The sequence below is a fragment of the Lontra canadensis genome, unplaced genomic scaffold, assembly GCF_010015895.1.
Source record: "Lontra canadensis isolate GAN:19392208 unplaced genomic scaffold, GSC_riverotter_1.0 scaffold147, whole genome shotgun sequence".
Taxonomy (NCBI): domain Eukaryota; kingdom Metazoa; phylum Chordata; class Mammalia; order Carnivora; family Mustelidae; genus Lontra; species Lontra canadensis.
This window is the reverse complement of record NW_022631141.1, coordinates 381,683-395,078: the sequence shown is the minus strand read 5'-3', so window position 1 is coordinate 395,078 and position 13,396 is coordinate 381,683. Positions and strand designations below refer to the sequence as shown.

Here is a 13,396-nt window from a genome sequence, read left to right as displayed (position 1 = left end):
CTCTTCCCGCACTCCTAACCACCAGTACCGGTCAGTCACGTGTACGGCCACCTCTGCGGTGGACGGGGGGCGAGGCGGGTCCAGAAAGACACTGTCCGCAGCATGGTCGCTGCCCTTGGGTCGTCCCCAAGCCCGCCAGCCGGAGAGGGCGCCCAGACTGGATTCGATCCCCGGCCCCATTACTTGTTTGCATTACTGTTTCTTACCCTTGGCTTCTCATTATAATTTGTCTGGGGACCTTTAAAAAATCTCAGTGCTCAAATTGTCCCCCGGGGTAACCCAGACATCAAGATTTTTTAAAGTTCCTCATGTGATTTCAATATGCGGCCAAGGTTATGTTCCAGACCCTTGTGGTTCCACATGGGTCCAGGGAGCAGCAGCCCTGGTATGGTCTCGGTCCCACCCTGGACCTCTCAGAGTAGGAAATGCATTTTGCCACCAGCCATGGGTGACAGGAAGCCCTGCTCCAATCCTCTGTTCGCTTTCTTTTCCTCCCGACACCCCCACCGGCTCCCCAGTCCTCGCTAGGAGAACAGCCTACTTTCCTGCCCTCTGGCCGCTCTGCTCCCCTGCGGCTGCCAGGGCTGGCTCCCCTCCCTTCAGTCCTCAGACACCGTCTCTGTCCACCCCAGCGGGCTCACGTCTACCCCAGTACTCCGCCACGCCCCCGCCCAGCTTTCCGTTCGCCGCGCCTTCTAACCTTCCGGTGACGGCTGCTTATGTTGGAAATCTGTATTCCCGACTAAAATGTAAGTCCGTGATAGAAGAAAGTAATTACTTTTGTTTTTACTTCTCCCTAATACACGGAGCAGCACCTAGCACACAGTTGGGGCTTGATAAATTGCACAGTTGAATATTTTCCTTTCCTTCGTTATTATGATCTGCCGCTGTGTCCCCCACTTTAGTTCCTCAGGGGACAGACACCAGTGACAACCGTTAGCTGCCAGGAGCACTTTATCTACAAGAGGGATACATATACAGAAATAATTGTGGTTCAGAATGCAAAGGACATAATTTATACAAAGGTGGCAGAGAATTATTAGGAAACATTAGAGAATGTTCAACCTGAGTAGAATTTAGAAGAGTAAACGTGATTCAGGCAGATGTCAGTGGAGGTTGACGAAGGCATTCTGAGCTAGGGGGACAGTGTGCAGTTGGGCAGAGAGGCATGGGACAGCAGGCTGGGGACCTGCAAGGGGTCTGGGCATTAGTGCAAGCAGGGAGGACTCAGGATACAGAGAGCCTAATACGCACAGTCCCTCTAGCAGCCAAAGGGAGAGAGCTGAAAACTTTTAAAATAGGAGCCCAATGCGGGGCATGAACTCACGACCCTGAGATCAAGACTTGAGCTGAGACCAAGAGACAGCCACTCAGCCGACTGAGCCCCCCGGGCGCCCCTAAGATGGGATTGACACGACAGATTTTACTCTGCCAGTCCACCACACTTAGAAATGCCATCTGTCAGCTTTCCCGGACTGTCTAGATGAGAGCCTGAAGTAGAAGTGGGTGAGGGAAAGTAAAAAGATATATGAAATTATCATAATTCTACAGAAAACTTCTAAAATCATAGAAGGAGTTTCATGATTACACAAGGAGTTTCTTTTGGTTTTCGCAATTAACACCCTTTGGTAACACCTCCAAGTACAGAGATCCTTCCAAGTCTTAGATGGCTTTACTGTTTATATGGGGTATTATTGATTAATCATGAGCTTTTTACACCACTGTACCAAAATTTAATAGAATTTATTAGGAATTTCAGAAAAACAAAGCTTCACAACTACAGCTAATACATAATCTGAATAACAAAATACCCTGTTTTATTTTCAAATATAATGCATGCGTTTTCAGTAGCATGCTCATTAAAAACAATGAAGCATTTCCATTCACTAAAAATGTATTATCAATAAAATATATAACAACCTTGTAGCATAAATGTAAACTAGTCAACTTATCTCCATTACTCATGTTATGATTTACCTTTACCTTATGGTTGTAGTATTTAAATCCTTAACAAATGCGGAAATCTATGCTCTATTTACAGGCCGTTGTCAACGGCCGCGAGAACAGTACTACTGGCCGCCGCGGTCCGTCAGTATTTCCTCTGCAGCCTGGATCCGACCCCCGGAGACCGGCTGCCCCTCGGCCGGCTGTTCTGTAACACAAGGGCACCGGGTCACTGCGCGCAGCACTCACGGGCTTTCCCGCGGGCCTCTCTTCACAGATCACAGACTGCGGCGGGACACGAAAGGGCACTTCGGTCCCTGTCAGGCTGCAGAGCCCTCGGTCCCCACGAGTCCCAGCGGTGGAAGGCAGCACACTCATTGCAAGAACCCCTCATCTCCACTCTTTCTGTCAGTGGAAATGTGCTTAGGAGCTGCCTTGTCATCATCTGCCGTGTGAGCGGTCAGAAGGGGTGGTCTTCTGCTCTAGGAGAGGCAGCGGCGGCTCAGAGAACACCCCAGGATGCTGCGGGGCTAAGGCCGGGAACCCCGAGGCGGGACTAAGACACCTGCCGCAGGAGGGAAGAGTCCTGGGTGCGGCGGAGGCTCGCTTAGTGCCCTTAGGGCGGTCTACTGTCGGGGCTGCGGGACCCCGCGAAGCCTGGATGAGGCACACACTCTGACTGGGAAATCTGGGGGACGATGGTGGCATCAACTGGAGTAAGAATTACAAAAGGGAGAAGAGATTTGGGGGGGGGAACAGGGGAAAGGGCCAAACCTGGCTCTGCCCCTGGACGTTTCTCAGACTCGAGAGAATTACTTGATGTCCCTCACTTAGAAGATTACACAAGAGTGTGTGTGTGAAACCATCTGGCAACAATAAGGTCCACTTGCCACCAAAGAGTATTAATTAATGTGCATGAATGTGAATGTGCATGAATGTATAAACTTCGCCCAGGTTGTGCACTCTCCAGAGAGGTGTATGATCTTTGGGAATTAAACATAAATTCTCAAATCTTAAACCAACAACATTTGAGTTTTCTATATTGGGGCATCTGGTAGATTTCTCAGGTAAGAGTGAGTGTTGCTCTGCTGAGTAATTCAGTTCCTGGGTTAACTACATAATGTTTTAAATTATAAAGCTGGACACACATGACATACATTATCATTTGAAAAGAAATTCTTATAAGTTCATATGGGTATGAAAACATTGGGGTGGAAATGTAAAATAAAATAAGAAACATTAATAAAAACCTTACCTGCAACATCTCCAAACCAACAAATATTCCTGAACAGATATTTCTGCCATTATATGGAGAGAACTGGGCTATAGCACTAGTGTCCTGGTAAAAACGAGGTAGCTGTGGTGGTTTCTTGTGTCATGCACACAAAGTATAGGAACATGATTACACCGTGCCTTTCTAGAACTAATAATAATTTTAATTTAATTTAATAATAATAATAATAACTGAATAATTTTACTTATTTGACGTTGTGACGGACAGACAGGAACAACTTTTGAAAGCTTTCCAGAGGCCAGTGGATCGGGACTAAAGACGACCCCTATCGTGATGAAAACAGAAGACGGAAGACGAGCTAAACCCGTTCGAGGCACGAAGCACGTATTATGCGTGCTTTACACGTAACTCTAAAAGCTTGGACATCTGTCTTCTGGACTCAAAATGAATTAAAAGCAGCTAAACAGAACACCTGAAGCCAAGATAGAGGCAGAATCAAGCAGGTGATAAAAGCAGCTCTGAGAACACCAACTTTGAAACTCTGCGTCCACCACCCACGTTAAGCCGCATCTACTGAGAACACCATCGGGAGCCTCCGCGTCATGGGACAGCCGACGGGGCCCCGGGCTCAGCCTCTGGAGAGGGGTCGGTGCGCAGGGAAGGCTGGAGAGGCGGGGGAGCAGGCAACCACCGCGCCCGCTAACCCCGGGCTGCGTCCGGCGCGGAGGAGGACAGCCGCCACAGGAGACACTTTCTCACGTTCTCTTCCAGCGGGAGAATCTAAATCTGAGTGTGCGGCAGCGTTCCGCCCCTGGGGGGCGCTGCTGCCGTCACGCAGGAGAGTCTGTTCTTAGGAGAACACGGATGCTTAAGGTTTAGTGGGGAAATACCGTCCTGTCTGCAACTGACTTTCGGACAGCTCACGGGTGCGCGTGCGCGCGCGCGTGCGTGTGCGTGTGTGCGCGCGTGCGCACACGCGCGCGCGTCTCTCCTGTCCTTTCCTCCTCTGTTCTTTCTACTCTTCCATCCATCCACCGTCCTTCCGTCTGTCGGATAAGCAAGTATGACAGAATGTCAACAATCAGCGAATCCAATTGAAAAGTAAAAATCAAAATGGTAGAGAAAGGGCAAATAAATGTTGCGATCCCCTGCAGAACAGGCAAATGAAGCAGTTCTGATGGGGGAGGGGTGGATGCTTTTCACGTCAGCTGTTCAAACAAGCAGTCAACGTCTGTGGTTTTAGACCATTTCTCCCGAAAATAAATGGAAGGTCCCCGACCTAGGGCAGTGATGACGACGCAAGAGATGAGGAGACTAAAAGAAGCTCACGGTTACCAAGTGTCCCAGCGGGGTGGGAGGTCAGAGAGAAGCGAGTCTGGCCTGTCAGCGGTCGGGTCGTTCGTCTACACTAGGAGCCCTGCAGGCCCCAGCCGAGGCTTCTGTGCACACCGCGGCCCTCCCGCTCCTCACTCGGCAGTGTCAGCCGTCAGGCCGCCCGCCGTCCGGGGTCACACCCTGTTCGCAGCCTGAGCGGCGGCGGAGAGAAGTGATCTCCCTCGCCGCGGGCTTTCTCCCGCTCCGGGGAGGGGACAACCACTGATGCCACAAACAACAAAACTGTCACACATTCAGACGCACGAAAATTGTCACTGAGGAATTGCTGAAGTGGCCCAATCGGCAGCGGTGACAGGCTGAGCAAAACGCCAGCCGGCACGTGAAGAACAACCGCGTCCACAGCTGTCAGGGGCCGTGACAGATGTCCCAGGCGCTGTGTGTACCACTCAGGGCAGCAGAAAGGCTGCTTCCGGGAACCATTTGCCCAGAGGGAAAGAAAAAGCGTAAGAAGGCAGGGGCAGCCTCTTACTACTTACGGGCGTATCTAGGACATAAGAAAAATCTAAAAGGTGGTAAGAAATGCATCCCGTTGTTTACGTGACAGAAAATAATAGGGAATGAAGCAGACTTGCGTAATCTCACTTCTCCCTCCAGATTTCAGAACTGAGCGAGCACCTGGTTAATCCCCTAACCAACGTCTCCTTGTTGAACACCCACCTTGAGGATCGTGACACTACAGAAAGCATCGTAGTCCCAGATGCCCTTTCCAGAGACCTGTCTCTGGCCACCTCTGGCCACTACCATCTCTTCCTTCTGCGATTTCCTAAGGCTGTGCCGCCCACACATGGTCTCAAGTCACATTACAGTGACCGGTGTACACTTTCCATGGGCTCTTTCTCCCTGTTAGCCTGAAAATTCCTTAATGCAATAAATTGCCATTTATATGTGTATATTTACCAGAATTCAGTTGTTAAGGCAAAAAATAAAAAAACCTTCCAAATAGCAATGTCTCGTTTTGAACTTCAAAGACATGAAAGGGACGGAAGCAAAGGTGGAAACCTTACCAAGGTAGAATTCTTAGTAATTTCCCAGCTAGGCTACACACCCAAAATTATCTGGAGAGTAGTACACTGATCCCTGTTGTTGTTCCCACGAATGATGGAATATTCCGGATGTAAAAAAAACTTCGTATTTTGATCTTTGTAAATGAGAAGATATTTGCTGATTCTAACAAAACATGTCATAATTGAAAGTTAACTGAGGCGGAAAACTTGCTAAAAGCCAATCTCGAGAAAAATTAATTTCAGTACAGGAGGCTTACACATGAAATCACGACATTTCCTAAAATAAGAAAAAAAAAAGCTTTTTAAAATGCTTACCAGAAGTGGTATTATTTGTAAGGTATTTTTGATGGATGGATTCTTGCAAATGGCTTCTTGTACATCTGAAAGAATTATGCCACGACACAAAAGTAATTCAGTTATGTATATTGACCAAGAAAAACCACTAAAGAATCAGATACTAAATTCTGGTATAACAAAATACTAAAACTGAGTTAAGAGTCTTTTTCCTATTGTGTCCAGAAATGGTGTTTACACTAATATTAGGTAGGAAACAGAAGTAGTTTGGTTAAAAACAAGGACATAAAACTTAAGTTGATAAAAAGGAATTCCTAATACTTTGACCATTCTATAGCAATCTTTATACAAATACTGGGTTTTCTTTTCCATTTGTCTTTCTTCTTCTTTTTCTTTAAACCAAAAGGAAATTCCTCTTGGAGCTGCCAGGAAAGCTATCTGTTCTCGTTGTCACATCTGTCTTATATCTCTGACAAGTTTTATGCAACAGACTTTTGTGCCCGTCCTCCAACAGACAGTGGGAGACTTCTGAGGCTCTGGGCCCAGCCTCTTCTGCCTCCCTGCCCACAGAGTAGAAGCTTTTTTTCTCCCCCTTCCCTTCCCCCCAGCAGTCTCGCTGCCTCTGTTGCAGGACCCCACAGCCTCCGCTCTGTAGAAGGTTCTGCAGCGGGCTTCGGGGCCTTGTCTGTGGCTCCCATTCTCAGAGTAGTTCACATTTATACTTCAACACTTCGTTAAAAATTTAAGCAGAATTCCCAATATCAGCTTGTATGGAACGTGGCATTTCTTTCTTCCATACTCTGCCACAGGTGAGCTCTCTTTCTAAAGAGATTATGTCCTCTTTCTAAAATAAGTGAATGTTTTGTAATTTTCATTATGATATTTTCTCTGAACCACAGTTTATTTAGAAATATGTTTCGGGGCGCCTGGGTGGCTCAGTGGGTTAAAGCCTCTGCCTTCGGCTCGGGTCATGATCTCAGAGTCCTGGGATGGAGTCAGGGAGCCTGCTTCTCCCTCCCCCTCTGCCTGCCTCTCAGCCTACTTGTGATCTCTGTCAGATAAATAAATAAAATTTTTAAAAAGAAAAAAAAGAAATATGTTTTAAGATTTTATTTATTTGAGAGAGAGAGAGGGAGCAAGTGAGCACAAGCGGGGAGGAGGAGGAGAGGGACAAGCAGATTCTATGCTGAGCAGGGAGCTGGACGTGGGGCTCGATTCCATGATCCTGAGATCACGACCTAAGACAAAATCAAGAGTTGGACCCCTAACCAACTGAGCCACCCAGGCACCCCTAGAAATGTGCTTCTTAATGGTTATCTTTTTGTTACTCATTTTTAGCTAAATTGCATTGTGGTCAGAGTCTGTGCATAACTCCAATCCTTTGTAATGCTCCAGGCTTGTTTTATGATATAATATGTGGCTCATTTTAATAAATCATCCACCTATACTTGCAAAGAATGTGTCCCTTTAATCACTTTCGGAACCCTGGTTGATTCCTACACATCTATTGATTTACTTTGTCTGTTTGTTCCATCAGTTACTAGCAGCGCAGAAAAAGGAACCTCCCACAATGGCCAAAACACATTTTATATATTTTGACGCATGTTCCTAAATGCATGTAAAATGAAAATGTTTTATATATTTCTCCTAAATTAAAGCTTCAATCATCATGATCTTTTTTATGTCTGCTAATGTTTTCTGCGTTATAGTCAATTTCGTCTGATAATAATACATTGAAATAAGTTTTCTTTTGGTTAGAATTTGCTTGGTACATATTTTCCAACTTTTTATTTTCAGCTCTTCTCTACCTGTATTTAAAACTTTAAATACATAGTTTATAAACAAAATATGGCTGTCATAAAAGCATAGATTTTAAAAAGATCTTTTAACATACAATCCACACATTCCTTGTAAGTACATTTGTACTCAGCATTTCACAGTACCATATTTCTATCCGTTCTGTGTCTTCTGTGTTTATTTTTCTCTCCATTTTTGTCTTATTTTGAATCAATTTGAGATATGTGTGTGTATGCGTATACATATATATATTTGTATGCCACTTTTCTTCTTTACCAGTTTGGAAATTGTATACTTTATTCTGGTCCTTTCATTGTGACCCTTGTAACTATCAGAAGCATACTTCCTTTACCAATATCTAAAGTTAATCTGACCCAGAGAGCATAACGCTATGTGAAATAAGTCAGTCAGAGAAGGACAAAGAATGTACAATTTCACTCATATGTGGAATTTAAGAAAGCAAATGAGCAAAGAAAAAAAAAAGGCAAACCAAGAAACAAACTGAACTGTGGAAGACAAGCTGACGGTCATGGGAGGGGCGGAGGGCAGGGTGAGGGGAGATGGGAACGAGGAATGTACTTATGGTGATGAGCACTGAGTTATGCACACACTGTGGCATCACTGTATTGTACGCCTGCGACAAATGCAACACTGTATGTTAGTTATACTTGAATAAAAAAAGTTGAACTGTACCGAATTCCTTAAGAAGAAGCCTACTACACTTTAACACCGTTTATGTTCTCCCAACTTATACATTACTTTTAACAGCTATATTATTGTCTTTGAAACACACGCTACTTTATTAATTTTTTGTTTTTGTTTTGCATAATGTTGGTTAAAATTTCCCCCCTCGGACTGTCCATCTGAGATTACTCTTGGTTTTCTGAAATGCAGTCTTTAGAATTTCCTTTGTTAAGAATGTGGTATTAACAAAACCTCACAGAGAAAGTGCTACATCCTGCACAGACACACAGAGGGAGGTGAGAAAAGCCTGTGCGTCTTCCTCCCTCATCTGCTCAATCCTGAAACTCAAGACGTGCGAGCCTCTTCCAGCCCTCCCCGTCCTGGTGCGCGTGTCTGTCCGCAGGCTCCAGGTCTTCGGGAGGCCCGGCTCATGTGGGGGTGGGGGGCGGATCTCCTGGGAGACCACCGGCTTGAGTAGGCCCTGGGTTTTGTCACCCGTTCCTTCTTCTGTGAAGCCGTGAAGAGCAAAGCTCAGTTTCACGTGTGGGTTAAAGAAATCTCAAGACACCAGCTAGATACAGCATTCTCAGCTTTCTGGGCTTTATCTATATTCAGTTCCTAGTCTTAAGTATTCCTTATATTCAGGCGCCTGGGGGGCTCAGTCAGTTAAGTGTCTGACTCTTGATTTCCGCTCAAGTCATGATCTCAGGGTCGTGAGATCTAGCCCCACAGCTGGCTCCGTGCTAAGCGTGCAGACTGCTTAAGATTCTCTCTCTCCTTCTTCCTCTGTCCTTCTCCCGAAGGAATTCCTTATATTCTTACCAGTTTATTGTTATATGTAAGATTTTAAAAAATACTTAATCTGGAATTTATGGTTGTTTTTGAAAGATGTCAGTAAAGATACCTAGCCTGTTGCGTTGCTGAAATAGAAGAGAATTCATACATTTCTAGAAGACAGACAAGCCTGTCAAAGAAATTAACATCATCATAACTGACCTGAGTATGGTACACTTGAAATAGTAGGGTATACCCAAACACACACACATACACACACACACACACACACACACACATATGTTCACATATATTTTAGAGAGAGGGAGAGGGTGGGGAGAGGGGGAGAGAGAGATCTCAAGCCGACTCTGTGCTGAGCACGGAGCCTGATGGCACGCTCAACTTCAGGACCCTGAGATCACAGTCTGAGCTGAAATCAAGACTTAACTGACTGAGCCACCCAGGCACCCCTGCTCAAAAATATTTTTTAACTGTTATGTATTTCATTTAAGTACCTAATAATCTGGATACATTTTGTATTTTTATTTCCAATTTTTAAATTAAATTAAAATGGTCTAAGTACAAAATATAACATTTCTTATGAAAGGTGGTCTTCTGCACTCACAGCAGAACCTCTCACTGAGGGACTGAGGGATTGGACGAGCTTCTGTTCCGCAGCTGAGAGCAAAAGATGTTAAACGGCTGGGTCTTATTTAAAGACAGATTTGGTTTCTGTAGCTGCCGGCCGCTCATGACAGTGAGAATTTCATCCTCAGGCACTGAAGCTTTCACTAGGTTTTCAGCCATCAAAAACTGAGAAGTACTATCTGAAACTACAGAAACTTTACATTAAGTATTCTTTGATCCCTTTTTTGTCTTTGTGATCTTCCCACATCCCTACTTAACTGACATGCATCTGTGTGTATTCACTTCACAAATAGAAACCCAGTAAATCTTCTGTTACTTTGCATTTTATTTATTGGGATTATCTGCAGCTAGCATTTTCTCATCCCTGATTAAAAAAACAGAAATTCAAGATGACGGGGAGGCCATGAACACCCCTCGCATGTTATCTGAGCTGAAGGAAAAACATATCACCTTTAGATTATGTTTGTGTTGTGTTTTTGTTATCCATTGGTAATTCAAAGAGAAGTTAAAGTAGATTGTCTTTAGAGTAACGATTAAGATAAGTTATGAATAAAAGAGTAAAATAAAAGGAAAGCGAAGAAAAGTTAGAAAAGGAGAGGATGGGCTGAACAGAACTGATTGCCGAGGGACAGACCCATGAACACACGAGAATTTGACGTATGATCCGAGAAGAATCCGAGTCTTGAGGAAAGGGAAAGGTGACTGAGCAAATTAGTTTGCTGCTTATAAAAGAATCAATTTGCAGTTTTCCTGTACATCATTCACTTAAACAAATTCAAAGGAAAGTAAAGACCTTAAGGAATGAAACCATTTGAGCAATCTAGAGGAGAAAGAAAGAAACACTCTGAACTTCTGTATTGGGAAGGCTCTTCGGTCTTAAAAGTAATGGGGAAATCACTAAGTAAAGACTAGAGAACGTGTTTATTTAAAGGGTGGTCTTCCCTAATAGATTTGAAGTTTCTGAAAGGCAAGACTTCTGTGTGTTTTGTGCATTATTCTATATCCAATATGTAGCTGTCGGCAGGCAATTAGCTCTCAATCATTTGTTGAATGAAACAATAAAAAGGAAGTCTTCTAAATATAAACACATAAATAGAATAAAATGCAAATAATAAAGTAATAAAAACATTTGCAACTAATATGAATAGTAGAACCCTTAATATTTAAAGAATTTGCAAAAATCAGTAAGGAAATAACAAAACTCCAATATCTATAGAGAAAACCATATAAAGGAGCAATTCACCAAAAGTAAAGATACATGCAAAATTTCTTTGTAAGCAAATCATAGAAATAATTCTTCGTCAAGTTGGCATATATCCCAGAAAAGTTTTAAATGTTATTTCTCAGAAAAATACTTTTGAATCTGCATAAGGAGCTGTAACAATGCTTATTTCCTCTGATCCAGTATTCATTTAATACAGAGAATTCATGTGGCAAATAGTTACCAGGTGCCAACGACACGTCAAATACTGTAATTGTGATCCCTCGGATCTCTGTCTTATGGAAATGATTGAAAAGTCAGGGAAAAGCTTCATGTAGAAAGATGCTCAATTCATTATCTCTTAGAACGCACACACCTGGCGACAGTCCAGTCCGCATGTGCAGGATAAGGGGCTCAAAACCCACATGGTGGCTTACCTGTCACGTGCTGTGTGTGTATTTGGGAAAACACACATAACAAAAAATGAAATCATTAGGAACAAAGCTCAGAGAACACCTTTAAACTGAAACATACCTTCTTCAACATCAGAAGTACACCTTGTAGTGTGTTTTGGCTCACTTGAACTTGGCTGGGCACTTTGCTCCAAATTCTACAAAATATAATATTACATCAGAATAGGTTTCCATATTTAAATACTCACGATATACATTTATTAAAAGAAACATGTGCGCTCTATATAGTTTCAGTTATCACTGCTCATGTAACCTGTATATTTCCTTTTTCATGGAGCAGAAATCAAAAATTACTGGGATAAGGCCTTTCTAGGATACCTCAATGTTTAAGAAAATGTTTCCTGTCAATTTTGGAAAAGTTTCAGGTTGCCCTGTTATCTTGGGTCTTTGGAAGCGGGGAAGTAGGGTGCTACTTAAAGGAACAGCAACAGTTAACGTAAGGTTTATGACCGAATCGGTGTTTCATTGTAAGGGCAGAGGCTCCAACGGGGACTAGTGACAAGGACAAGACTTGTACAGAGCTGTGAGTGGGGAGCCTCGCAGGCCAGGCCGCGGGCACACTCCTCAGTGCTGTGCGGACTGGCTGGACGCAGCGGGCTGGGCTGCCGCACACCTGTGCTCAGCTGGTGGCCTGGCTACCCCTGTCCCTGGCCTGTCCTCAGCTGGCCGGTCCCAAGTCGCTGGTGCAGCCGTCTGCGAGAGCCCTGTCCTCGCACTCTCGGGTGCGCCTGGCCTCCCTTGGGGGCTGGAGGGCCCCTGCGTGGACACAGTCCTGGCACAAAGCGGGACTCGCTTCTCCCACCTTCACGGATCGAAGTTTGATTAAATACATTTCCTGCTACAAGGCGATGGGGCCGTCGCTATGGTAACTGCACTCCTGCGGCAGCTCTTCAGTTAAAAAACAAAACACCAAATATCAAAGCAGAACAAGAGAGCTGAAACAAATTAAACTTTAAATCTCGATTTTGACTCAGGGACACGGACCTACTCTGAAGCTAACGAGGCTGTGGAAGATGTAGGCAGGTGTGTGAGTGGAAGGCGGACGTGGGGCTTCTGGAAAGAACACACAAGGGCTCAAAAGCAGGCCACCAGCACGCAAAGGGGCACACACAGGACAGAGTAAGACCCAGAAAGGCAAAGATGAATTTAGGGAGCACACTCATCGGAGCACTTCAAATTTAGTCTGGTTTTTGTTGTCGCTATGACAACTGTATAGTGCTTTGCATTTAAAATCCATTTACACAAATAGCCCTTGTTCACTTGACAGGTTCTGAGACGTCTGATGTGAACAACACGGTAGCTGAAGGAAGGCCTTCTCAGGCGGTATGGTACCGACCACCAGGAGGTGGGTCTGTGAGTGAGTGCTGGGTACTAAGCATTAAGAATAGCACGGTATTGGGGCACCTGTGGGTGGCTCAGTGGGTTAAGCCTCTGCCTTCCGCTCAGGTCATGATCTTGGGGTCCTGGGATTGAGCCCCACATTGGGCTCTCTGCTTAGCAGGGAGCCTGCTTCCCGCCTCCCCCTCCCCCACCTGCCTCTCTGCCTACTTGTGATCTCTGTCTGTCAAATAAATAAATAAAATCTTAAAAAAAAAAAGAATAGCATGGTATTTCCTTAAGAAATTAAAAATAGAGCTTCCCTATGACCCTGCAGTTGCACAACTGGGTATTTGCCCCAAAGATATAGATGTAACGAAATTAAGGGCCATCTGTACCCCAATGTTCATAGCAGCAATGGCCATAAGTCACCAAACTATGGAAAGAACCAAGATGCCCATCAATGGATGAATGGATAAGGAAGATGTGGTCCGTATACACTATGGAGTATTGTGCCTCCATCAGAAAGGATGAATACCCAACTTTTGTAGCAACATGGACGGGACTGGAAGAGATTATGCTGAGTGAAATAAGTCAAGCAGAGAGAGTCAGTTATCATATGGTTTCACTG

At 44.5% G+C, this 13,396-nt stretch overlaps 1 protein-coding gene across 1 annotated transcript in view; it reads right to left on the bottom strand.

Moving 5' to 3' along the window:
* Positions 1–1,681: 1,681 nt before the first annotated feature.
* CEP126 (centrosomal protein 126) overlaps positions 1,682–13,396 on the bottom strand; it is an 89,721-nt gene continuing 78,006 nt past the window's right edge. Inside the window, 6 exon segments of the mRNA XM_032844082.1 lie at positions 1,682–2,152; positions 5,893–5,957; positions 9,752–9,772; positions 9,775–9,816; positions 9,819–9,959; positions 11,510–11,585. Of these exon segments, the coding sequence (XP_032699973.1) occupies positions 2,090–2,152; positions 5,893–5,957; positions 9,752–9,772; positions 9,775–9,816; positions 9,819–9,959; positions 11,510–11,585 (408 nt within the window). The 3' untranslated portion in view covers positions 1,682–2,089.